General features: G+C 36.6%; 1 protein-coding gene across 1 annotated transcript in view; it reads right to left on the bottom strand.

Annotated features, from left to right (window-relative positions):
* The window catches only part of DCC (DCC netrin 1 receptor), a 1,166,696-nt gene that overhangs the window by 147,384 nt on the left and 993,363 nt on the right, over positions 1-25,949 (bottom strand). The window contains exon 16 of the mRNA XM_082353405.1: positions 1,316-1,411. Coding sequence (XP_082209531.1) covers positions 1,316-1,411 — 96 coding nt within the window. The remainder of the gene's footprint in view (positions 1-1,315; positions 1,412-25,949) is intronic.

Consider the following 25,949-nt stretch of genomic DNA (forward strand, 5'->3'; position numbering starts at 1 on the left):
CTCCACAGATAAATTAATATACTGACATGCACCCAACCTTTTGCATACCACTCCAGACAGACAATAGATGTGAAACCAGCAGCCAAAGAGTCAAGGAGACTCTGGAATAATATACTTGCCTTACAAGGAAATCTGGTTGAAAGCAATAAAGTGATGGTGTGCTCCAAAAACCATCACATAACAACTGTGAATTTGGTTTACAACTGTAATTCTCAAGATAAGTTTATGAATGAAGCTTCTGGATTTGGAAAACAAACTGTACAAAGTTCACATAAATTTAGGTGGTAGCAGAAGTCACAGGACTCCATTATTTATTTTATGTTCATTTATTCCTACCTTCCAGGACTGATACTCAGGCACCTCAGTAATTTTGCATGTTCTCTGGGGCTCGCTATGAAATCCTGCTCTCAGATCCTTTGTTCTCATTCAGGTGAAAATAGCTGATAAGTTGAATGAGGTCTGAGGGTTGTGGGTTTTGAAAGGGGGCAGTATTAAAGTATTCATTAAAAGGATGGAACTCTTGGGTTTTACTTTCACATTTCAGACATAAGGCTATTGGGGGTGGTCATGTGACTTTGGGTCATGTGATGGGTCATGAACAAGACTCACAGAGGTGGTACTTATTCTTCTTCTGAGTAGGTCCAGCCTTGTTCACAAATAGGCTCCATAAATGGTTTGGGTCTCACTTTCTTACCCATCCCTTTCTCATTTCCTTGAGCCCTGTTTCTCTCCTGTGCTACCTTTCAAGTCCACCTCACGTAACAATTCCTAGAGGTGAGAAGTCCTTGAAGCAGCCAATCCTTTTAATGTGCAGAGGCCCTGGACACTGTTGGGGTGACCTATTGGCCCAGCTCGAAAGAAGTCACTGTGTGACGCAGCCAAATCCAAGCCAGCCCCATGAGGTCAGTTCATCTTTGTAATATCGGCTTGAAGGACCCTCTGCAAAGAAGCAAGTGTCCATTCAGGCACTTGGTGGGCTTTTTTGCAGAGACCCTCTTGTCTACATTGTACTGATTTGAAACAAGCTGCCCAGAGGAATGAAGAGTGGTATCAGGACGCCAAAACATGAAGCTACTGGGAGAAGACAGAATAAGAGATCTATGTTCTCTAATTCCATGCACTAATTTATAGACTGAATCCCTCTCAATTTTGATAACCAAAAAAATAATAAATGGTGTGTATACATATACACATAAGGCTTAGGACATGATTACATACATTATTTTCTTTGTATTTTGTTTTGTTTCACTTTAGTTTGTTTTCTTCACCATAATTCAAATACCTTGTCACAAGAGGATTAACTACTTTAGCTTACCGGTTATAGATCTGGTGGTAGCACTTTCATAAAGAGGAACTCCTTCTCCTGCATTGTTAAAAGCTTTTAGTGAGATTACATAATGGGAACTTGACTCTGGAGAAAAACAGAAAAAATATGAACGTGTTCATTTATTTAATGTACTGAAATACTCAGGATAAACATTTTCCTGAAATCAAATTGAATATAATCAATTAAGCAAACAGTTGTTAAAAAATGAGTGAGTTTGATTCTGGGAAGAAGGTGGCAGTGGTGGCAATATAGGTTTTTGATCTTCCTGAATCTTCATATAAAAAGAGACAGAAGAACTAGATAGAAGACCAAAGGCATTTAGACATTTATGACAAAACGAGGTGATGAGGTCTATATGCTCACACCCTAAGATACAAGTGGATGTGGACAAACCACCAACATGTTATCATGAACCTGCATGTTATCAGTATCTGTGTAAGAGAAATCAGAGGGAAGCAACAAACCTGACAACAGAGTAATTCTAAAATAACTATCAAGTAATGCTAGAAAGTGCAATGGACCAGTTTAAGAACAGTAAATGTAAATACTTGAAACTAACCTACGAAGTCTCCTTTCCAGGACAGGGTTCATTCACACTGGGGACAAACTACTAAGAATATATTTAAAATTTATGAGTAGGACAGAAGCAATAGACATGAAAGGAAGAGAAAGTCCAGATCAAAGTAGGAGAGAGGACTAGTCATGAAAACTTGGAAAGCAAACTGCCATAGTTTTTAGTGTGTAACAGGGTTCAGCCAACTTTTCTGTAAAAGGCCAAGGTAGTCAATATAGTTGTGCAGACAACTGTGTCTCTGTCACCTATTCGTCTATGTTTGTTTGTTTACAACTCTTCAAAAATATAAAAACCATTCTTAGTTCAGTGGGGCCCAAACAAAAATAGGACCTGGGCCAGATTTGACCCACAGGCTATAGTTTGCTGAGCCCTGAGCGCAGGTCTAAGGAAAACAACAGGATAGGGAACTCTGTGTATTTAGAAAAGTTATTTGAACTTCTGGGAATGCAGGGAAACAAATCACATAAAAGTGAGCCACAAAAATCTGTTGAGGTTAAATTCCTTACAAAACAAAATGAGGAGAATATCATTCTTATAGACAAGTACACAAGAAAAGGATCAAAAATACACGAGAAAAACAGATCAAACCTGCAATTTACTGTTTCAAAGTGAGCTAAACAAGATTAAGAAAATAAAATGCCAGATATGCAAGAGTTACATAAATCAGAATTGGAAAAATTCAGAAATGAGGCGGCCTGGCTCAAGAAAGAATTCTATGTAAGTGACAAAGAAATTTGAATGGGTCAGCCCAGCTCAAGAAAGAATTCCACATAAGGGACAAAGGAATCCGAATGGGGTAGCCTAGCTCAAGAAAGAATTCCACTAAGTGAAAAAGAAATTTGAGAAATAAAGTGTAATGAGATGAACAAATAAATGCAACAAGGAGAAAATGAAAACAAAAACAAAAGTAAATGAAGAAAGAGTAAAAAAGAATGCAGGAAAAAGTGACAAATATTCTAGAAGGAAGCTAACATTGGAGTAATAGTTGTCCTTGAGGAAAAAAACCAAAGAAAGGGAACAGAACAAATATAGATGAAAAAATGTTATTCAAGAAATTTTTGCTGACTTAAAAAATCTTTTAGGCACATGGACAAAAAGAATACATGACTTATAAGAGGGAAAATTAGTTTATTATCAGACCTTTTGACAGCACCATATTGTGCCCGAAGAAATTTAAGTGATTTTTTTGAGACACTCAAGGTAAGAAAATGTGATTCAAGGATTTTCCAGTCAACAAAAGTTAGCTTTAAATATAAAGGGCTCACCCAAACTGTTATCAACTTGCAATTAATCAGGGAATATTGTTCCCCTGATCCCGAGATCCACTAGAAAATGAGTTTTACACATTCGAAATGACCAGGTGAGATACTGACCTAATAGCTAACTGGTGAACAATAAACTTAATGAACTAAGACTAACTGAGGGTTAAAAGGGAGAGATTTTATTTTGCAAGGCTACATGTTCTGATGTTGTACCTATATTATAATCATAAGATAAAATTAAGGGAGAATATGAATAGTATATGCAAAAATGTTTCAATAATTATTATTGATGGTGGTACTATTATTATTGTTATTCTGAAACCAATGTAATATGAGATAGAGCAAATGAGTTATCAGGAGAAATTCTAATCCTATCGTACCCTGTGTCCTTGAGAACTGGATTCCTGGTGTGAACAAAAGATGAAGTATTGTGTTCCTAAAATTTAATTGAAAAATCAGTTTAAACTCAAAAGGTATTTTATCTCTAATTCTGTCCACTGAAAATGTCTAGAAACACTGACTCAATAACAATGGATATCCCTAGCACCCAAACTGAGATTTTGAAAAAAATATTTTGCACTGCAAGAAACAAAGGCTTCTTGGGGAACTGGTTGATTCCAAGTCTGAGGCAGGAAACACAGCAATTGAGCCTGAGGCATCCTCACATATCAAATAGAAAGGAAACATTCAAAGACTAACAGGATTGTGTCAAATGGATTTGGAAATCAACTTGGAAGAGTTTTCCACTGACCAAAGGTGAGGACAGTCTGAGCGTCAATAAAGATAAAGTTGCAATGAAATGAAACTTAACAAATATTTATGAATGTGTGAATTCATAAAGATTTTTTAAAGAATAATAAGAGTTGGTCACTTCTGAGATTGACAGGGAACCAAATTACTATCTTCAAGTCTGGGTAAAGAGTCAAATATTTATCATGTCATTCTTGAATAAACTCTACCACTGTGTAACCAAACAGCATGTGAGGGGAGTATCCTTTTACCGCATTATTCCTACTAATAAGAAACAAATGATAAAATTCAAATATTGCCATTTTTCAGCCCCAGTGAACAAATGAAACTGTGCATTAAGCATTCATGATTGCTAAGATAAAACAGAGAATCCAGACATTACATACCTCCTAATGAAAGAACACACTACCCTCTAGAGTCTTGCCAAAAGGATCGAACCTACTTAGTCTGATCAAGCTTCTTGATCCAAATGCCAGTTTGCAGGAAACAGAGCAAAGAAACAGGTTGAACTCTAACTTAAAATAATTCATGAAGTGATACATTTGTCACATGTGGTTTTCTGTGTCTGTGTTTTATTTTACAAAAAAAAAAGCTTTTAAAATGAATGAATTTATCTTTGACAATGTTCTTTGATTAGATGGATTTTCCTCTGTGAAATTTTTATGTGACGTAAATATTAGCGTTAAAGATTTGAGATTCCAAACCACAGTGACACAAGAACCACAATACAACAAGAAGAATAAAATAAGATTACATTTAATGCAGTCAAAGGGCTTCTATTCAGTGAATTGCTTCGCCTGCAAGAGGGGATATTTACTTTTTTAGATTTACGTTGTCAACTTAGTTTACCGAAAAGAAAGTAATCAGTCAACAATGTGTTAAATGCTGTTGGAGATGCAAGAATATTTGGAAAAGATGGACCTCTGTTGTCAGGTTACAATCATAATTCCGGGCAGAGAAAACAATGAAAGACTACATAAAATTAAGCAGTAAAGTATGTGATGTAACTTATGAATGCTATATGAGTTTAGAGGCCTAAAAAATTAGTGAGGGATTGGGTCATCGAAGACTTCTTGGACTTGGAACTACGACTGAAGGGCATGGGTAGGATTTAGAGGTAGAAGGATGGTAGAAGAAAAAAACATCTCAGGAAAAAGATGGAACAGATTGAAAATATGGTGAGCAAGATCACCAAAATACTTTTCTACTAGGAAAAATATACTTTATAGTTATTGGAGTGAAGTCAAAGTCTGATTTCAAACATATATACAACTACAATGTAAACATTTATATTAGGTTCGAACCATAAAAAATTACTTCTTTTGGGTGAAACTGCATTTAGTTTCACCTAATATACATATACTACATATTTTCATTTGTCTATGTATTTCTTTATTAAGGGAGTGAGAGAGAGATCAGGAATGCCAAACTCACATGCTTAGAAGTTAGAATTTTATTTTTGTTTTTGTCTTTGTTTTTAAACCTGAGAGAGGGAGGGAGAGACAGACAGATAAAGATATTTGGCTACAGTGTATGAGAGACAACAGGGGAGAGAGGATACTGGACAGGAATTCATCTAAGTAATTCAGCTAAGGAGCGGGGCCACCACTCAGCTTCCAGGTGTTATTAGCATATGGAGAGCAGTCCTCGTGTTGTCAAATTTTCTGGAAATCCAGATTTTTATGGGAAATCATCACATTTTCAAATGTTGGCAAATAATTCAAAGAAAGAAAATAAACCTGTGCTGGCAAAACAAAATATATCTCTGAACTGAATCCAGGTCCATGGCCACTAGTCTATAACCTCAGATTCCTACATATACAACTATATGTAGGAACATATATGTATTATGCAAATATATATGTATTCATGGAAGAAGAGGTCATAAAGTCTGGGCTTCCTCAGTCAAGATGTCAACCATAAGATCAACAGCAACCAAGTAGAAACTATATGATGTGGTAAAGAGGGTAAATATAAAATAATATAGCAGGTCTCCTTTATGCAAGGTTATTGAGTATGCTTGTTTTATGTGGACCTCTCCAATTTAGACTGGAATTCAGAGGGAAGAATGTCTGACTTGAGTTCTGAACTTCCTGCTCAGGGTTCATGCTGAAACTTCCAGGTGGTGAGCCTGGTCCACGTTACATTGAATTCATGCCTTCATCACTCTGTCCCCACCTCCCAGCTGCCCGATTTATACCTCCTCAGACAACCGACTCTGTAAAAGCCTCTGCAGCATTACTGCACTATTGGTTTTCAGTGTTGGAGTATGCATTTATTCTCATTTAAAAAAAATTAAAAGTAACTCAACTGGTTCATTCTCGTTTTACTGGTTTGAATTTTTGTCTCAATCTGAATTACCTCATCTAGCTGCTCTCTGGATCCTAAGCAGTAGTCACCATTTCTTAATCTCCCCCCACAGTAAAGGCGAAGTCACTGTCATTTCAATACTGACTCTTGCTAATATCGATGCCCATCAAGTCTCTACTCATCTGAGTAATGGCAGCTTTTTCCATTCGATGTCTAGCCATGGTATAAGGTATGCTAGCAAAGAGTACGGAGTTTCAAAATTTACCAGCTGTTGGATTAATGAATTACACTAACTGCTAGATTCCACAAATCCTAACTACCCTGGGTACACCTTGACAGTGGCCAAGCTTCAATTTAAATAGAAAGTGGTAATGGCTTATTCTCTGGAAAGGTAAACAGATTTGCCTTTGGAGTTGCCATAACAACAATGGAGTTGTTACTGATACAAGAATATTGCTAAAGCCAGGGGTCTTCAAGAATTTTTGATCTGGTATTCTGCTGTTGTCAGTAATTTGAGGATCAGGTAAGTCCACTGACATTTGTAAAGTAACACAGAGCTACCTAAGAAATAAAAGACCTAAGACAACTTCACAACCCCTTCTGTCTACCTTTTCCAAGAAGCTTCTTTATGCTCTTCATACTCTACCTGCTACTCAACATCTTTTGGGCTTTCTCTGGCCTCCATATAGTGCTTTTGTCAAACTGCACCTGGATCTACTAAGGAAACCAACAGAATCTTTTTACACCCCTGTCAAACTTGATCCAATAGTGCATCAGCCTGAACAACAACAATAAAAATATTATTCGGTTATTGGTTAATAGTGGACATAGGACTATATTGCTTTGATCCCCTTTTATATTGTGATGGAGGCATCTCGTTTAAGTGTGTACTGAGGTGGAAAGATGGCTGTGAGAGTGTATGGGAGCAAAGGAGAACAAGGGTTTGTGTTCTCTCCCCGTACAAAAGAAGAGTGTCATTTACTAGCTCACCACAAGAGGGCAATGTGGAGCTATTTTCCTGCACATGCTCAGAGCTCTTAAACTTTAAAACCAGTAAATCACAAAAGAATTGCCTAGAATTGCTCCCTCTTTAGAAGCAGCAAATGAGTTAAACGCATTTAATATTATCATAATGAATTCCAGATGAATTAATCATTAATTATGGTCAGACCCCATTGTTCAGGAATACATTTAATGACAATTATGATAGTAAATTTATTTTTTCGATTTGCTGAAATGATACAGATGTATAGGCTTGAAAAATGTATCAATTGCCTCTGAAAAATAACATATAGCAGTATTTTCTCATTTGAATTCACTGTGATTGAATCCTACTGAGATAACTTGAATTTTGGTGGATGTTCACATGGGGATTATTTTTAATTATGGATATTCTGAGTGATTCCAAAGATTTCAAACTATTGATCAGATTTTCATCATTGTTTGGCCAACCTTTCCTATAGAATACATCACAATGGGATAAAGAAGGATAAAGAAATACTTAAGAACTTTTTGAGCATCCAAAACAGATGGCTTCTGGCCAGTATCTTCTTCGTAGCTAGGAAAAAGGGGAAATAAGTGCACATTTATTGATTATAAGGGTTATAAAGACAAGCAATGGGCAGTAGGGAGAATTTCTGGTTCTCCTTCTGCAGAGACTTGGTAGGTGAGAGACCCATTATTGTAAGAGCTTTTGTTGAGGCTTGCCTGAAGGTAGTGAGAGGCATGTGGCTCTCTGGGGCTAAGGGAATGAATCAAACAACCTGCAGACAGATCCTCAGGGGCTGGACTAAGATGCTGTACTTGGTAACAAAAGCCAGTAAGAAGAACATCATCATTTTTAATTAATATTTTGTGTGAATTAAATGCCACTGGCAATGTGCTAGATTGACAGCCCATAGTCCTTTATTCATTACAGATTAGGTACTTCACTCAGTGGCCCCATCAATGCCAAGCGCTTTTCGGGGCCCAGTCTTCATGTCTCTACATCTTTTGCCCTCTGTTAGCACTGCCAACAAGTCAATTATAGAAAATTAGAGTGGTAGCTGTTTTCCTAATGCAGATGCCTGCTCATTGCAGAGAAGCAGGGCTACCCCAGGCACAGAGTACAGACTACTGGATCCCTGTCAGATGGTAAGTGTTACTGGACACCTCTGACCCCACTGGACCTGAACCATTTAATTAAGTGTAATGGGTGGATAGCAAACACAAACAATTGCATTGATCTCTTAAACGCATGAGCAATTCATATTCAAGAAAGATGCAATTTATACAGTACTTTCAATATTCAATTCTACTTCATTACATATACTTGTTTGCAAATTGAATTAATAGCTAATTAGCACCCTTTGAAGGTTTCTTTCCTTCCTTCTTCCCTCCCTCCCTCCCTCTTTCTTTCCTTCCTTCCTTCCCTCCCTCCCTCTTTTCTTCCTCTCTCCCTCCCTTCCTTCTTTCCTTCCTTCTTATTCTATGAACACTATCCAAAGAATGGTCAGATTATAACATAACTTGTTCATTAACCAGTCTTGCAGGTACCAGATACTCAGCTAGTCTGTGTAAGGAAGTATTTGAGTCTAAAGGAGAATCAACATAAATTTTCTTTAATCTACCAAGGTTTATCACCAGGAGGGAAATCAGATAAAAATAAACTTTATAGGGAAAGTTTCACTGCTTGGCATATAGGAAGTATTTAACAAATATTTGTTGAATTGATGAACATGTGAGACACAGAAGGGCTATATTATTTAGTGAAGGTTAAATGGCAGCCCCCAATCAATCTGAACATAGAACTCAAATTTCTTGATCTCAAACTACACATTCTGATACCTGTAGGTTTATGAAAAATGAATCCGAAGAGATTGTGCAACGAAACCTCTCACTTGCATATTCACATTCAGTTATTCTTCCTCTATTCATTTGTTCATTTGCTCATCAATTATCATTGAGCACCTTCTGTGTGTAAGACACGGTTATAAGTTTTCTAGGGTATGTAAGGATTTAAACAAACAAGCCCTTATTCACCTTGACGAATCTTCTAATAGAGAAGCTATGTTGGAAGTTTTAAAAAAATCAGAGCAAAGTGTTCTGGGATCAGAGAGGCTTTGTCAAGAAGGTGGCAGTTTTGCTGAATCTTCTGATGAAGAAAGGTTGAGGAGAGAGAGTGGAATAAGCAAATACAAGTAAACACCACATGGTGGTTGTATAATCATGCACATTAGGATCAAAACTTGAAGACTGACAATTTCTCCTCCTTTTCCTCCTTCCTCTCCCTTTTCTCCCTCCTCCTCCATCCCCCTCCAAGTAGTAACATTTGTTGGATGTCTAATTAGGCCCTTTGTTAACTATCTCACATCCTTTATTTTATTTAATCCTTCCTTTAATCCAGTGTCTGGCATACAGTAAGTACTCAACAAATATCTGTTGAATGGATAAACGATTACCCCCTTTTTGTAGGTAAGTGGGAGAATTTCTAATTCCAAAGCTCAGCCCCTTATCCTTGCCTTTCACTGAATAAGAGATGGTGAGTTGAATAACATTTTGAATAAGTTTCAAACTGTGCTTTTAGAGATATTGATTCCCCAGAACTATGTAGTCCAGGAAAAGATGTTTAAAGCAGGTCTACGTCAGACACTATTGCAATTGTCCAGGCAAAGATCACAAAGGCCTGGCTTGAGGTGGTAGAACACAAATGAGGAGCAAAAGATGCATGTGAGTGACACAGTTTGTAGGTATATTTTGGAGGGACAATGAGGAGGGGAAAAATCTAGAATGACTTCTACATTCTGTCTCACAGTGAGCTGAAATTGTTGTTGGGACTAGGAAATCAAGAAGGGAGAGAAAAATTCCTGCTTCTGTCACGTTTGGTATAGAGAGGAAGGGGCATCACAGATAAAACAGACGGGCTGCTCTGGGCTCTGATCATGGTGTAAGAATTGTATATAAATAATCTGTAGTATGGAGGACACTTTCTTTAAGCCTCGAGGAAGCAGTGCATCCCTCCAGATACTCTTCCAAGTAATCGTATTCCTATTTTTTTTTTTCCCCGCTGAGTTAACTAGCTGTCTTGGGGTTATTTAGAGATAATCTGCTTAGAGTTGATGGCTCTTTCTTGATGAGCACTACCAAATTTATGTGGTATTTTCCATCACATTTAAGAAAAGCAGACTTTCATGTGTACTGTGCTCTGACTTTAAAAACAATTTTTCATCAGTTATCTCAAAGATGTTACAAAGAAGTTAGGGCGGGGATGATCATTCCCATTTTAGTAATGGAGAGACTGAGGTCCAGTTGTAATCATCTCAGCCAGAGAAGACACAGGAAGCACTGACTGTCTTCCATGTGCCCAGACTTGCTTCTCCATAGCAACAGGATGAGAAGGTCTGGGGTTTTCTCTGGACCATAATGCAGAGCAGACTTTAGTTACCAATTAGAGCAGAATAAACATTCGTCACCTGCTTTGGTTGGTGAGGTGTGCTTTGGCAGCCTGCCCTCAGAGTCAGAGAAACAATTAAATGCTTAGGTTATAAAGCACCACAAACAGCTTACAAATGGGGCACTTAATGAAATGATTTCTCAGCAAAGCTTTACATGAGGAAATTATCAGAGACAATATAACCAAACATAGAGGTTTTCCTCTTTTCATTCATATTTCTCAAGGAAATATTGAATTAAATAAAAGACAAGGTGAATATAGTGTATGACCATCTAAGGACTCAACTAATAAAAAACACAAATACTGTTCACTTAGTTAATCCTAGAAAACAAATCATTACTTTGGCTTAAAAGCCAGTCAGACTGACCTCCTAGCATAAAGGAAAAATAGAAGAATAAAATAATACAATAAAATGTGTTTTGGTTAGGAACTGAAAGAGGAAGCATATCTTTCCCTTTTACAAACATTTGCTATCCTTTCTTCTCTTACTAATGTTTGTCTCCTTTTTCTATGTTTCTGGGGTTCTCTTCCTTACTCTCCTAATTCTTCTGGGTTTCTGGGAGACAGGATGGGAACTGGGAAGTAGAAGAGAAATACAAAGAGAGGACAAAGAGAAAGAATAATAAGCATATGAATACAGAGGTGCAGAGGAAAAAGGGCAGACGTCAGTATAATGAGGAGAGTTTTTGTTTATTAGCACTGGCTGTACCAGATACCAACGTGGCCAGGCTTTATCAGGCTTATCTAACCCAAAGGTGGGTACAATGATTGTCCCCACTCCAAAGATGAGAGAATGTATTCTTAGTGATGGTCAAAGAGCTTGTTAATTAGCAGCGCTCAGATTCAAAGCCAGGTCTGTCCTACTTTTGCATCTACCCACTTTCCTATCACTGCAGGATAAAGATTAAGTAAGACATCAGGGGCAAGAGGCCCCAAATGGTTTACATTCTTTTTTGAAGTGGAAAAGTAGAAAGAAAGACACAAGACAGAAATAATTTGGGGGACTTTACCATGGCTCAGGTTAAGCAGAGCCCAAGTGGAATTTTTTACCTTTTAGTGTTTGAGATGTGTGTGTGTGTGTGAGTGTGTGTGTGTGTGTGTGCATGCGAACGCACACATGCGAGTATCAAAGTAGCCTGCTCAGTCTGTCAGCTTCTATATTCACTCAGGTTCCTGCCTTCATCTGGATAATGTGTCTTGTTATTTTATTGCTAACCTTTAATTACCCAGGATGACAAATAGATAATACTCAAACACTTAAGTGGCATTCAGCCTGCACACATTTATGTGTATATTTATTCGTAATTACAGTGGTTATTTCTCTACGTACTCTTGCTTCTGCTTTCTTCATTATCTTCAGATGAAACTCCATTTACAGTAACCCACTAAGTACTGTAAAAACAGCGTTGTCCTATAGCACTTTCTGTGTTGATGTAAATGTTGAATAACTACACTATACGGTATGGTATTCACTAGCCACATTTGACTGTTGAGCACTTAAAATGTAAGTAGCATGACCAGGAACTAATTTCTTTTCATTTTATTAAACTTTAATTAGTTTAAGTTTAAAGAGCCACATGTGGCTAGTGGCCTCCATGGTGGACAGCACACCGATACAGAAGCTCTGTTTATCTTTCTCTCCCATGGTATTGCCATAGTTACTAAGGTCCTGTGGACAATGCCAAGGGCAATTGGAGAAGATTCAGTGTGAGGGTTCTTGCTGCTGTTTTTCTCTTCAAATGTGGAATAACTCACTAAGTGTACATACTGTGATTTTATAGTCTGGGTTAAAGTTTAATTTTATAGGCTGCATACATATATCACACCTGAAGGTAAAACATTTAAGCATTTGCCTTGTATCTGATTCAATTTCTTGTATATATCTTAAATGATTTCTATCCTCATGGCAAGTAAGCTGCCTCAACTGATGAAACTTTTGAGTACTCAAATTTTTCAATTCTGTGCTCTAAAATTTGGATTTGTCGCTCATCTGAATATGTACTCGATTCAGGAAAATATGTCCACATGGAAAATAACTTTGTTAATAATGGAAAGGGACATTAAATTAATGAGAAGTCTAAGGTGGCTGTAAACTTGAACTCATTTTTAACCTCATGCTTTAATAAACCATGAAGAAATGAAGTCAAAATAGTTAGGTTAGAATAAAGACCTGGTAAAAATAATAACTACCAATGAAAAATGGCACAAGGAATATAGCATTAGGCCATTGATCATAAACAAATATAGTTTTGGACCTAAGTTCTCAAGCAAATCAACTGGTATTTTAGTTACCCACTCAGATTGCCTTGGGCTCAGGGGGTAGAAGAGGAAGAGAAAAAAATTAGACAAAACCAAATGGACTTACAATGACCTGATCCAACGTCAAGCAAAAGTCTGCATTAATAGTAACAGTAGATGTATGGGAAAAGTAAAACACGCTGTCATTATTAGGAAGCCAGTGAAATAAGAAGCAAATTACAGTTGTTGATCTCAGCAAGATATATTGAATTATAGCATTACTGGTATAGATTTGGATTTTAACAGACCATTTTGTACATGATTGCTTTACATTGACCTAGACTGTAATACAGTTGCATGTCTGGAAAATTCTGCTGAAAGACTGTGAACAAAGGGAAATGATAAACAGCAACCCATCCAGTTGTGGGGAGATACATGTGGTGAGGCTGGGCCTTCTTCAGCACCTTGTTTAGTAAGAACTGGGAAGAAGGTAAGTAGCCAGAGGAGAACATTTAGAGATGTAAACTGAAAGGGGTATAAACCTGAACCCTGCGGCAGGATGACCTTAGTGAATTCCCAGGGGCCTCGCTTTCAGGGAGAATCGCTGAGCATTCAGGGTCAAGGCTCAGAAGGAAAGAGTTCTTCCTTCCAGACAGATGTCACCCCAAAAGGTAAAAATTCAGAGAGAGTAGAAAGGCCGTGGCACTAGGATTAAACAGACCTGAGTTAGAAATGAATTTGACTACTTAAAAGATATATATATTCTTAAGCAATTTTCTTGACTTCTCTCAGTTCTATCTTTGTCTTTTTTAAATCTGGAAATGTGAATGGTATTACCTTCATTTAAGATATATGTTGAAATTGGTGCAGCCACTATGGAGAATAACATGAAGGTTCCTTACAAAACTAAAAATAGAGCTACCATATGATCCAGCAATCCCACTCCTGGGCATATATCCAGAAAAGACAAAAACTCAAATTTGAAAAGATACATGCACCCCAGTGTTCATAGCAGCACTATTTACAGTAGCCAAGACATGGAAACAACCTAAGTTGTCCACGAACAGAGGAATGGATGAGGAAGATGTGCTGTGTGTATATATATATACACACACACACATACACACACACACACACACAAACATACAATGGAATATTACTCAGCTATAAAAAAGAGTGAAATAAGGCCATTTGCAGCAACATGAAAGGACCTAGAGATTATCATACTAAGTAAGTCAGAGAAATATCATATGCTATCATTTAGACATGGAATCTAAAAAAAAAATGATACAAGTGAACTTATTTACAAAACAGAAATAGACTCACAGACTGAGAAAACAAACTTATGGTTATCAAAGGGGAAAGGAATGGGGCAGAGTTAAATTAGGAGGTTAGGATTAACATATACACATATATAAAATAAATAAACAACAAGGACCTACTGTATAGCACAGGTAATTATATTCAATATCTTGTAATAGCCTATAATGGAAAAGAATCTGGAAAAGAATATATATATATATATATACATATATATATGTATATTTATATTGAATAACTTTGCTATACACCTGAAATGAACACATTGTAAATCAACTTTACTGGGTTTCCCTGGTGGCGCAGTGGTTGAGACTCTGCCTGCCAATGTAGGGCACACGGGTTCGAGCCCTGGTCTGGGAAGATCCCACATGCCGCGGAGCAACTAAGCCCGTGCGCCACAACTACTGAGCCTGCGCGTCTGGAGCCCTTGCTCCGCAACAAGAGAGGCCGCGACAGTGAGAGGCCCGCGCACCGCGATGAAGAGTGGCCCCCACTTGCCGCAACTAGAGAAAGCCCTCGCAGAGAAACGAAGACCCAACACAGCCATAAATAAATAAATAAATAAATAATTTTTAAAAAAAAATCAACTTTACCTTAAAAAAAAAAGTTGTAAATAAGGCTTGATTGGACGCTTGACAAAAGAAGATATAGAAATGGCTAACAAGCACATGAAAAGGGAAATGTAAATTAAAACCGCAACACAATGAGACACCACTTCACTTACAGCACCAAATGTGAGGGTATGGAGCAACTAGAAGAATGCAGTGTTTCTAGTTGAAACGTAAAATGCTACAACCACCTTGGAAAACTATTTAGCAATTTCCTTTAAAGTTAAACATATTCTTACCATACAATCGAGCAACTCCCTCCCGGATATTTACCCAAAGGAAATAAAAACATATATCCACAAAAAGTCCTTTACAGAATGTTTAGAGCAACATTATTAATGATAGCCAAAACAGAAACTAACTCAAATGTTCAAAAACAAAACCCATAAATAATGACATTCACACAATGGAATACCATCTGACTAATGAAAAAACATGGGTTATTGATACATAAAAATATACTGATGAATCTTGAGAACATTACACTAAGTGAAAGCAAAAGATACCAGACTCAAAAGAATACAGATTATAAGGGCACATCTTTAGGAAGTTCTATGACAGGCCAATCTAATCTATGTTACTCAAAATCAGGACAGTGGTTGCCTGTGAGGGATTGGAGGTTTATTGGAAGGAGGTGTGCAGAAACTTTGTGTGGTGATGGAAATGATGTGTACCCTGATTAGGTCCTTGTTTATATAGGTGAATACATTTGTCAATATACATGAAATTGTATCTTTAATATCTGGGCATTTTACTATGTGTCAATCTTGCCTTAGTATAAAAGAAAAACTATACATGTGTTGTGGTCAGAAAAAATATGTTGATATGATATTTTAAAATAACTAGATACTGGGTCAACATTCAATAATGGTATTTGTTTTATTATTATGACCTGTTTTGAATGTCACCTTTTATAACTATTCATTATAAATTTAAAATTTTGTTTACTTTCTTTTTTTAGGGTCCTAACTTTACCGTCAACGCCTACTTTGTCTCTCAGAAGGCTGCAAGAACCATCACCTTGGTGTAACCAAAAGATAAAATTTTACTTCACCACTCCTGTGCCCTTGCAATAACACTGACAATGGTCATTCTTTGTAGATTATAAAAGGAAATACAATTGTGTTTCCAATTAGTCACTCCTTTTCCTTCTGACACTCACCGGCCCCACTCCCTTTGAAAACTATGAACGGGGATTGAGATTCTTCCGAGATGACCTGGCCCTGGAATAATTTATAAGGCAAGAGATGTCTCTGATAATTGCTCCTAGTTATTCTGAATGTATCATTTAAGGGAGAAACAAAACTTTAAACAAGCTGCAAAGAGAAAGATAATCTTGCCATTTTAAGACTTTTAAAAATCTGAAATGTTGGTTTATAATTTGTTGTTCATCTTATTTATAATATTTGTCCTTTAATCATTGTTGGTTATTATATTACATCAAACCCGTCAATAAAAAAATTCTTGTCAATGAAGGAATTCCAAAGAGTATGTGGTACTTTCTAAAAGTCTTTCTCAACAAAGATTTCCAAAAGACACTGTAAACAGAAATATCACTGGAATAGGTGATTAACATCTTAAGGAAACAACTAGGATGCAGCAGAATTCACTTGTTTCTATACATTTTGTTCTATTAGCTAAGCATCGTATTATGCTCTACATCTACTCCTATATACATACACTGCTGAAAGACATATTCTCTTTTGTATGAGTTATATTTACTTCAACCCATTATTTTTAGAAATTCTTTATGTGTTGCAGAAAAGGCAAAGATTAAGCCTGAAAAATAAATTCAGAAATATAAGTAGGACTTATCCAAATACCATTTCTAGACTTCGTCAAGTATCAAAACTACCTGGGTGCTTTGAAGATTAAAGGGATTTAAAAATATTGTAAAACATAATAAAGGTGTAAATCCAAATCCCAAAGATAGTTCTCTAATTCTTTTGTTGTTTAAGAATTTTATTTTTATTGGACATTACTTGAAATAGGGCTATCAATAAAAACTAAGATTTTTTTCCTTTGTGAGTGTAATTTTTCTTGCACTGTAATTATTATAATTCAACTCAAACTCAAAATAATAAAGTAGGGAAGTACAATTAGAGAGATACTTAAATAATACTGTAGTAGCTTCAAAGATAAATAAAAAAAAATATTTTTCAGTGATGAATGTTAACAAGTGATGTCCTTTCTAGGATTCAAGACAATGAATATGGTATGAACTCTGTTTGTCATATATATCATATTAGTTAAGGTACAGACCAAGCTGCTATAATAAAGAAACAGAAAATACAGCAGCTTAAAGTAGAAGTGACAGTTTAAAAGTGAGCAGTCCTGTGTGGCTCACATGGCTTTGCCATCCTCTGTGACTTCTATCTCTTGAGTCTAATTCCTTGTCATCTCCTAGCCAGGGAGAAGGAGAAAAGACCTGAGTGTCACATGTGCTCATGCATTCTGTGAGGGGGCAAGGCCTGAGGATGGAAATGTCACACTTACTTATCTGCATTGGCCAGAACTTAGTCACACTGCCATCCACAACTGTAAAGAAGGCCATGCACGAAAACTGTCTTTAGCTGGGTGGCCCTGTATCTTGCTAAAATCAGGTAGGTGGGTCTATTATTAAAAGTCACTGCCTGAGGAAATCAGAAGAGATAATCCATGGAAAGTTCTTTGCAAAAGAAAATGAGATAATTATCAGGCTGTTTCAGAACAGTGGTGATTATTTATACATGCTCTCTCTCCTTTAATGCACACACCACCTGTGAGAGAGGAATCTCCTTATTCACTCTGAAGGCAGGAACCATTTTTCTTTATTTTTTATACCCCCAATGCCTACCATAGTTCCTGATAGACAGTTAGCACTTAAAAACTATTTGTTGAATGATAAAAATGACTGGTTAAATGAAGGAATTAAAAGGTAAACAAAATTGATATTCAAAAAGATTAATTATCTTTGCCGAGGTCAAACAGCTTCTAGCTGGTAGAGACAGGATTCTACCCAGATCTATTTGAAGTTTTTTTCCTAAGTGATTCTCCTGCAAGGAAATTCCTGTGATAAAACAAGCCATCTGCTTGAGAGAAGCTCTTCCTCCGTAAACTGGAATATAAAATCTGTAATGGCTACAGCTTTGTCAGCAAAGGATTTGTTGTATTTCTTGTGTGGAATGTGAAAGATACTTATGTTGGTCTCATAAATTTCCTGAGCAATCACCCACTCTTTTCTCAGCCTTTTTGATGTCAGAGAAGAATGTGGTTGACTGATTCTCAAATGAATAATTCTAACAAGAAGGCTCATTTCCAGCTAGCTGCATTGTGGCTTATGATTATAAATAGGAAAGTTAACCCCTGATTAATGGATGTTTTAACAAATGCTAAATGTTAGAACAGTCACATATTCCTGTCTCATCCTTTCCCCATAAGCTATAACGATTTCTGAACAGATCACTTCAAAAACCATTAAACCTGGTAATGGACTAACTGGGCTCCCATCCATACCATAGGTTTAACTATTAATGCTCACTCAGGAAAGGAAAAGTCTGCTGATTTTTTTTATCCTTGAAAGTAGAATTCAGAGACAGTTTGCTGAATATTTAACACAGGGTGAAATTTCCATCAACGTGAGAAACATCACAATGAGGATGTGTGTGCGTGCATGTATGGGATCGTGTGGGGGGAGCTGCATAAGAGTTCAAAGACTATATCTAACATTTGTAAATTTTAAAGTTATGAAATAATGTGTGTGGGAAACCAAGTTGGTAAATGACATACCTGGGAAAATATAGAAGTTATGACATTATTTACACATATGTGAAAAAGAGTGAGCAGGAGACAATTGAAACACTTATCAAAATTACTTACCCCAAAATCACCACCTCCATTTATTTGTACCTTATTTATATGGAAATATTCAGTGAAGGTTGGGATTTCTGAATTCTTTAGGTCACTTTGCCTTTGGTAATATGGTGGATGAATTAGAAGAAACCCTAAGAGTTTGTGATGCTTAATGTCAACTTCACTGGCTACAGGGGACCCATTAAACATAGCTTCTGTGTTTCCATACAAATTATGACATTTTTTATTCTACTTCTGTGAAAAATGCCATTGGTAGTTTGATAGGGATTACACTGAATCTGTAGATTGCTTTGGGTAGTATAGTCATTTTCACAATGTTGATTCTTCCAATCCAAGAACATGGTATATCTCTCCATCTATTTGTATCATCTTTAATTTCTTTCATCAGTGTCTTATGGTTTTCTGCATACAGGTCTTCAGACTATACTACAAAGCTACAGTAATCAAGACAGTATGGTACTGGCACAAAAAGAGAAATATAGATAAATCGAACAGGATAGAAAGCCCAGAGATAAACCAATGTACATATGGTCACCTTTTGATAAAGGAGGCAAGGATATACAAGGGAGAAAAAACAGCCTCTTCAATAAGTGGTGCTGGGAAAACTGGACAGCTACATGTAAAAGAATGAAATTAGAACACTCTCTAACACCATACACAAAAATAAACTCAAAATGGATTAAAGACCTAAATGTAAGGCCAGACACTATAAAAGTCTTAGAGGAAAACATAGGCAGAACACTCTATGACATAAATCACAGTGATATCCTTTTCGACCCACCTTCTAGAGAAATGGAAATAAAAACAAAAATAAACAAATGGTACCTAATGAAACTTAAAAGCTTTTGCACAGCAAAGGAAACCATAAACAAGACAAAAAGACAACCCTCAGAATGGGAGAAAATATTTGCAAGTGAAGCAACTGACAAAGGATTAATCTCCAAAATATACAAGCAGCTCATGCAGCTCAATATCAAAAAAAAACAACAAAATCCAAAAATGGGCAGAAGACCTAAATAGACATTTCTCCAAAGAAGATATAAAGATTGCCAACAAACACATGAAAGAATGCTCAACATCACTAATCATTAGAGAAATGCAAATCAAAACTACAATGAGGTATAATCTCACACCGGTCAGAATGGCCATCATCAAAAAATCTACAAACAATAAATGCTGGAGAGGGTGTGGAGAAAAGGGAACCCTTTTGCACTGTTGGTGGGAATGTAAATTGATACAGCCACTATGGATAACAGTATGGAGGTTGCTTAAAAAACTAAAAATAGAACTACCATATGACCCAGCAATCCCACTACTGGGCATATACCCTGAGAAAACCATAATTCAAAAAGAGTCATGCACCACAATGTTCACTGCAGCTCTATTTACAATAGCCAGGACATAGAAGCAACCTAAGTGTCCATCGACCGATGAATGGATAAAGAAGATGTGGTACATATATACAATGGAATACTACTCAGCCATAAAAAGAAATGAAATTGAGTTATTTGTAGTGGGGTGGATGGACCTAGAGACTGTCATACAGAGTGAAGTAAGTCAGAAAGAGAAAAACAAATACCGTATGCTAACACATATATATGGAATCTTAAAAAAAAAAAAAAAAAAAAAAAAAAGGTCCTGAAGAACCTAGGGGCAGGAGAGGAATAAAGACGCATACATAGAGTATGGACTTGAGGACATGGGGAGGGGGAAGCATAAGCTGGGACGAAGTGAGAGAGTGGCATGGACATATATACACTACCAAATGTAAAATAGATAGCTAGTGGGAAGCAGCCGCATAGCACAGGGAGATCAGCTTGGTGCTTTGTGTCCACCTAGAGGGGTGCGATAGAGAGAGTGAGAGGGAGATGCAAGAGGGAGGAGATATGGGGATATATGTATACATATAGCTGATTCACTTTGTTATATAGCAGCAACTAACACAACATTGTAAAGCAATTATACTCCAATAAAGATGTTAAAAAAAAAAAAAACATAGCTTGTGGGTGTATCTCTGAGGGTGATTCTGGATGAGATTAGCATTTGAATCCATGGGTTGAGTAAAACAGATTACCCTCTCCAGGATGGGTGGGCATCAACCAATCCACTGAGGGCCTCAATAAAACAAAAGTTGAAAGGAAGAGGGATTCACCCATTTATTCTCCCCCCTTGCGGCTTGAGCTGGGACATTTCATCTCATCTTCTCCTACCCTCAGACTGGGATTTATACCATCAGTTCCATGGATTCTCAGGCCCTTGGACTGGGGCTGAATTATACCACCAGCTTTCCTGGATCTCCAGCTTGCAGAAATCTCTCTCTCTCTCTCTCTCTATCTATCTATCTGTCTGTCTGTCTGTCTATCTATCATCTATCTATCCATTTATCTATCAATCATCTATCTATCTATCTATCTATCTATCTATCTATCTATCTATCCATCCATCCATCATCTATCTATCAAACACCTATCTATCTGGCTATCTATCTATCTATCTATCATCTATCTATCCATCTATCTACCATCTATCAATCATCTATCAATCATCTATCTATCTATCTATCTATCTATCTATCTATCTATCTATCTATCTATCCATCCATCATCTATCTATCCAACTATCTATCAAACATCTATCTCTCTATCATCTATCTATCCATCTATCTATCATCTATCAATCATCTATCTATCCATCCATCATCTATCTATCCATCTACCTATCAAACATCTATCTATCTATCTATCTATCATCTATCTACCATCTATCAATCATCTATCAATCATCTATCTATCTATCTATCTATCATCTATCTATCTACCATCTATCAATCATCTATCAATCATCTATCAATCATCTATCTATCTATCTATCCATCCATCTATCATCTATCTACCTATCCATCTATCTACCATCTATCATCTATCTATCTATCTATCCATCCATCATCTATCTATCCATCTATCTATCAAACATCTCTCTCTCTCTATCATCTATCTATCCATCTATCAATCATCTATCAATCATCTATCTATCTATCCATCCATCATCTATCTATCCATCATCTATCTATCATCTATCCATCTATCTACCATCTATCCATCATCTATCTATCTATCAATCATCTATCTATCTATCTATCCATCCATCTATCATCTATCTACCTATCCATCTATCTACCATCTATCAATCATCTATCTATCTATCTACCTATCCATCTATCTATTATCTATCTATCTATCTATCTATCTATCTATCTATCTATCTATCCGTCATCTATCCATCCATCCATTAATCTTATAGGTTCTGTTTCTCTGGAAAATCCTGACTAATACAGTGTTCTCCCTCTGCCAACTGTCCACTTCTTCCCCAATAAGAAAATTCAAGAACACTTGCTCAGTCAATGTCTTGGCAAAATAAATATTATACATTTCCCAGCCAATCTTGCAGCTATGTTTTTGTGAGAAAACAGAGATGATTTATCCTCATTTATGAAAGAAGGAAAAACCTTTATAAAAAAATGTTAAGTGGTTTTATATACTTCATCTCTTTACTATTTCTAATAACCTCAAGAAACCTGTATTTTTATCTCTAATTTGAAAATGTCAAAATTGATACTTAGAGGAACTATTATTTGACAATGGTCTCCCAGATAATAAAAAGAAGGGCCAGATTCTAAGTGAAGTCTTTGATTCTAAGTCTAGTGTTCTTTCTCCTCAGCCATAACTTGCAATATTGTTTCTCTCTTTGGCACTTGATAATGTTGATTTACAGCATTCAATTCCAAGCACACTTATGCTCCAGTAACTCTATCTAATTAGCTGAATAGACTTATCCAAGTAATTCTATTATTCTGTTATTATAACATTAATGATCTTGAACAATTTATTATGATTTTTGAACCTCTAAAAAGTATCTCATTGATAATAATGAAACCTGGTCTGCTCACTGACTCTCTAGGAAACCAGGCAAATCACTGGAGGCCTGCACTTAGATATGAAACAACTCGTTTTTAGAGAAAACAAATTGTTCTGCTTACAAATTATTGTACAAGTCATTATTATTGAATTCAATATATTTCTTAAATTGAATAAAAAGCATATATACTCTTTCTATATTATGGGCAAATCTGGATGGCTCAGGTGGGGGACTTTAGTTGAAAAGAAGGAAAAACACACATAGACAAAGAAACATAAAGAGACTTAATGTGTGTGTAAATGTGTGTGAGAGACAGAGAGAGAGAGAAAGACAAGTTAGAAAAAAGTACTTTCAATCCTGTACATTTTTAGTGGAAAAAAAAAAAAATCCCTGAAGAATTTTTCAGGTACTGTATGCTTGTGGAGAAATGACTCAGACTGCAGAAAATTATTCTAGAGCTTCCGAGAGATTGGCTCCATTTGCTAGATATTTGTCAAAGATGTATTTGACTTCCACAAGTACATCTTGTGGAAGATGCTTAGCCTGATGTTGTGGTTAAGAAATACTTTTTTTTTAAACTTTTTATTTTATACTGGAGTAGAGTTGGTTGACAATGTTGTGTTAGTTTCAGGTGTACAGCAAAGTGATTCAGTTATACAGATACATGGATCTATTCTTTTTCAAATTCTTTTCCCATTTAGGTTGTTACATAATATTGAGCAGAGTTCCCTGTGCTATACAGTAAGGGGTCTCTGTTGGTTATCCACTAAAAAATGTTTTTTTTTTTAAATTTATTTTTGGCTGCGTTGGGTCTCCATTCCTGTGCGTGGGCTTTCTCTAGCTGCTGTGAGCAGGGGCTACTCTTCGTTGCTGTGCACAGGCCTCTCATTGCAGTGGCTTCTCTTGTTGTGGATCACGGACTCTAGGCATGCGGGCTTCAATAGTTGCAGCACATGGGCTCAGTAGTTGTGGCACACAGGCCCTAGAGTGTGCGGGCTTCAGTAGTTGTGACTTGCGGGCTCTAGAGCACAGGCTTAGTAATTGTGGTGCATGGGCTTAGTTGTTCCATGGCATGTGGGATCCTCCTGGACCAGGGATGAAACTCATGTCCCCTGCATTGGCAGGTGGATTCTTAAACACTGTACCATCAGGGAAGTCCCCAGTTTTAAATATAGCAGTGTGTACATCTCAATCCCAAACTCCCTAACTATCCCTTCCCCCTACCCTTCCCCTGGTAAACATAAGTTCATTCTCTAAGTCTGTGGGTCTATTTCTATTTTATAAATAAGTTCATTTGTATCATATTTTTTTGGATTCTGCATATAAGTGATATCATACGATATTTCACTTTCTATGTCTGACTTACTTCACTCAGTTTGACAATCTCTAGGTCCATCCATGTTTCCGCAAATGACATTATTTCATATTTTTAATGGCTAAGTAATATTCCATTGTATATATGGACATTTCGGTTGCTTCCTTGCCTTGGCTATTGTAAACAGTACTGCAGTGAACACTGGGGTGCATCTTTGTTCTTGTCCTACCCCTAGGTTCTTCATAACTTTTTTTTTTAGATTCCATATATATGTGTTAGCATATGGTATTTGTTTTTCTCTTTCTGACTTACTTCACTCTTTATGACAGTCTCTAGGTCCATCCACCCCACTACAAATAACTCAATTTCATTTCTTTTTATGGCTGAGTAATATTCCATTGTATATATGTGCCACATCTTCTTTATCCATTCATCTGTCGATGGACACCTAGGTTGCTTCCATGTCCTGGCTATTGTAAATAGAGCTGCAGTGAACATTGTGGTGCATGACTCTTTTTGAATTATGGTTTTCTCAGGGTATATGCCCAGTAGTGGGATTGCTGGGTCATATGGTAGTTCTATTTTTAGTTTTTTAAGCAACCTCCATACTGTTATCCATAGTGGCTGTATCAATTTACATTCCCACCAACAGTGCAAAAGGGTTCCCTTTTCTCCACACCCTCTCCAGCATTTATTGTTTGTAGATTTTTTGAGGACGGCCATTCTGACAGGTGTGAGGTGATACCTCATTGTAGTTTTGATTTGAATTTCTCTAATGATTAGTGATGTTGAGCATTCTTTCATGTGTTTGTTGGCAATCTTTATATCTTCTTTGGAGAAATGTCTATTTAGGTCTTCTGCCCATTTTTGGATTGGGTTGTTTGTTTTTTTGTTATTGAGCTGCATGAGCCACTTGTATATTTTGGAGATTAATCCTTTGTCAGTTGCTTCATTTGAAAATATTTTCTCCCATTCTGAGGGTTGTCTTTTTGTCTTGTTTATGGTTTCCTTTGTTGTGCAAAAGCTTTGAAGTTTCATTAGGTCCCATTTGTTTATTTTTGTTTTTATTTCCATTTCTCTAGGAGGTGGGTCGAAAAGGATATCGCTGTGATTTATGTCATAGAGTGTTCTGCCTATGTTTTACTCTAAGACTTTTATAGTGTCTGGCCTTACATTTAGGTCTTTAATCCATTTTGAGTTTATTTTTGTGTATGGTGTTAGGGAGTGTTCTAATTTCATTCTTTTACATGTAGCTGTCCAGTTTTCCCAGCACCACTTATTGAAGAGGCTGTTTTTTCTCCATTGTATATTCTTGCCTCCTTTATCAAAGATAAGGTGACCATATGTGCATGGGTTTATGTCTGGGCTTTCTATCCTGTTCGATTTACCTATATTTCTGTTTTTGTGCCAGTACCATACTGTCTTGATTACTGTAGCTTTGTAGTATAGCCTGAAGTCTGGGAGCCTGATTCCTCCAGCTCTGTTTTTCTTTCTCAAGATTCCTTTGGCTATTCGGGGTCTTTTGTGTTTCCATACAAATTGTGAAATTTTTTGTTCTAGTTCTGTGAAAAATGCCATTGGTAGTTTGATAGTGACTGCACTGAATCTGTAGATTGCTTTGGGTAGTATAGTCATTTTTGCATTGTTGATTTTTCCAATCTAAGAACATGGTATATCTCTCCACCTGCTTGTATCATCTTTAATTTCTTTCATCAGTGTCTTATAGTTTTCTGCATACAGGTCTTTTGTCTCCTTAGGTAGGTTTATTCCTAGGTATTTTATTCTTTTTGTTGCAGTGGTAAATGGGAGTGTTTCCTTAATTTCTCTTTCAGATTATTCATCACTAGTGTATAGGAATGCAAGAGATTTCTGTGCATTTATTTTGTATCCTCCAACTTTACCAAATTCATTGATTAGCTCCAGTAATTTTCTGGTAGCGTCTTTAGGATTCTCTATTTGTAGTATCATGTCATCTGCAAACAGTGACAGCTTTACTTCTTCTTTTCCGATTTGGATTCATTTTATTTGTTTTTCTTCTCTGATTGC

This window comes from Balaenoptera borealis, assembly GCF_965194805.1.
Source record: "Balaenoptera borealis genome assembly, chromosome: 14".
Taxonomy (NCBI): domain Eukaryota; kingdom Metazoa; phylum Chordata; class Mammalia; order Artiodactyla; family Balaenopteridae; genus Balaenoptera; species Balaenoptera borealis.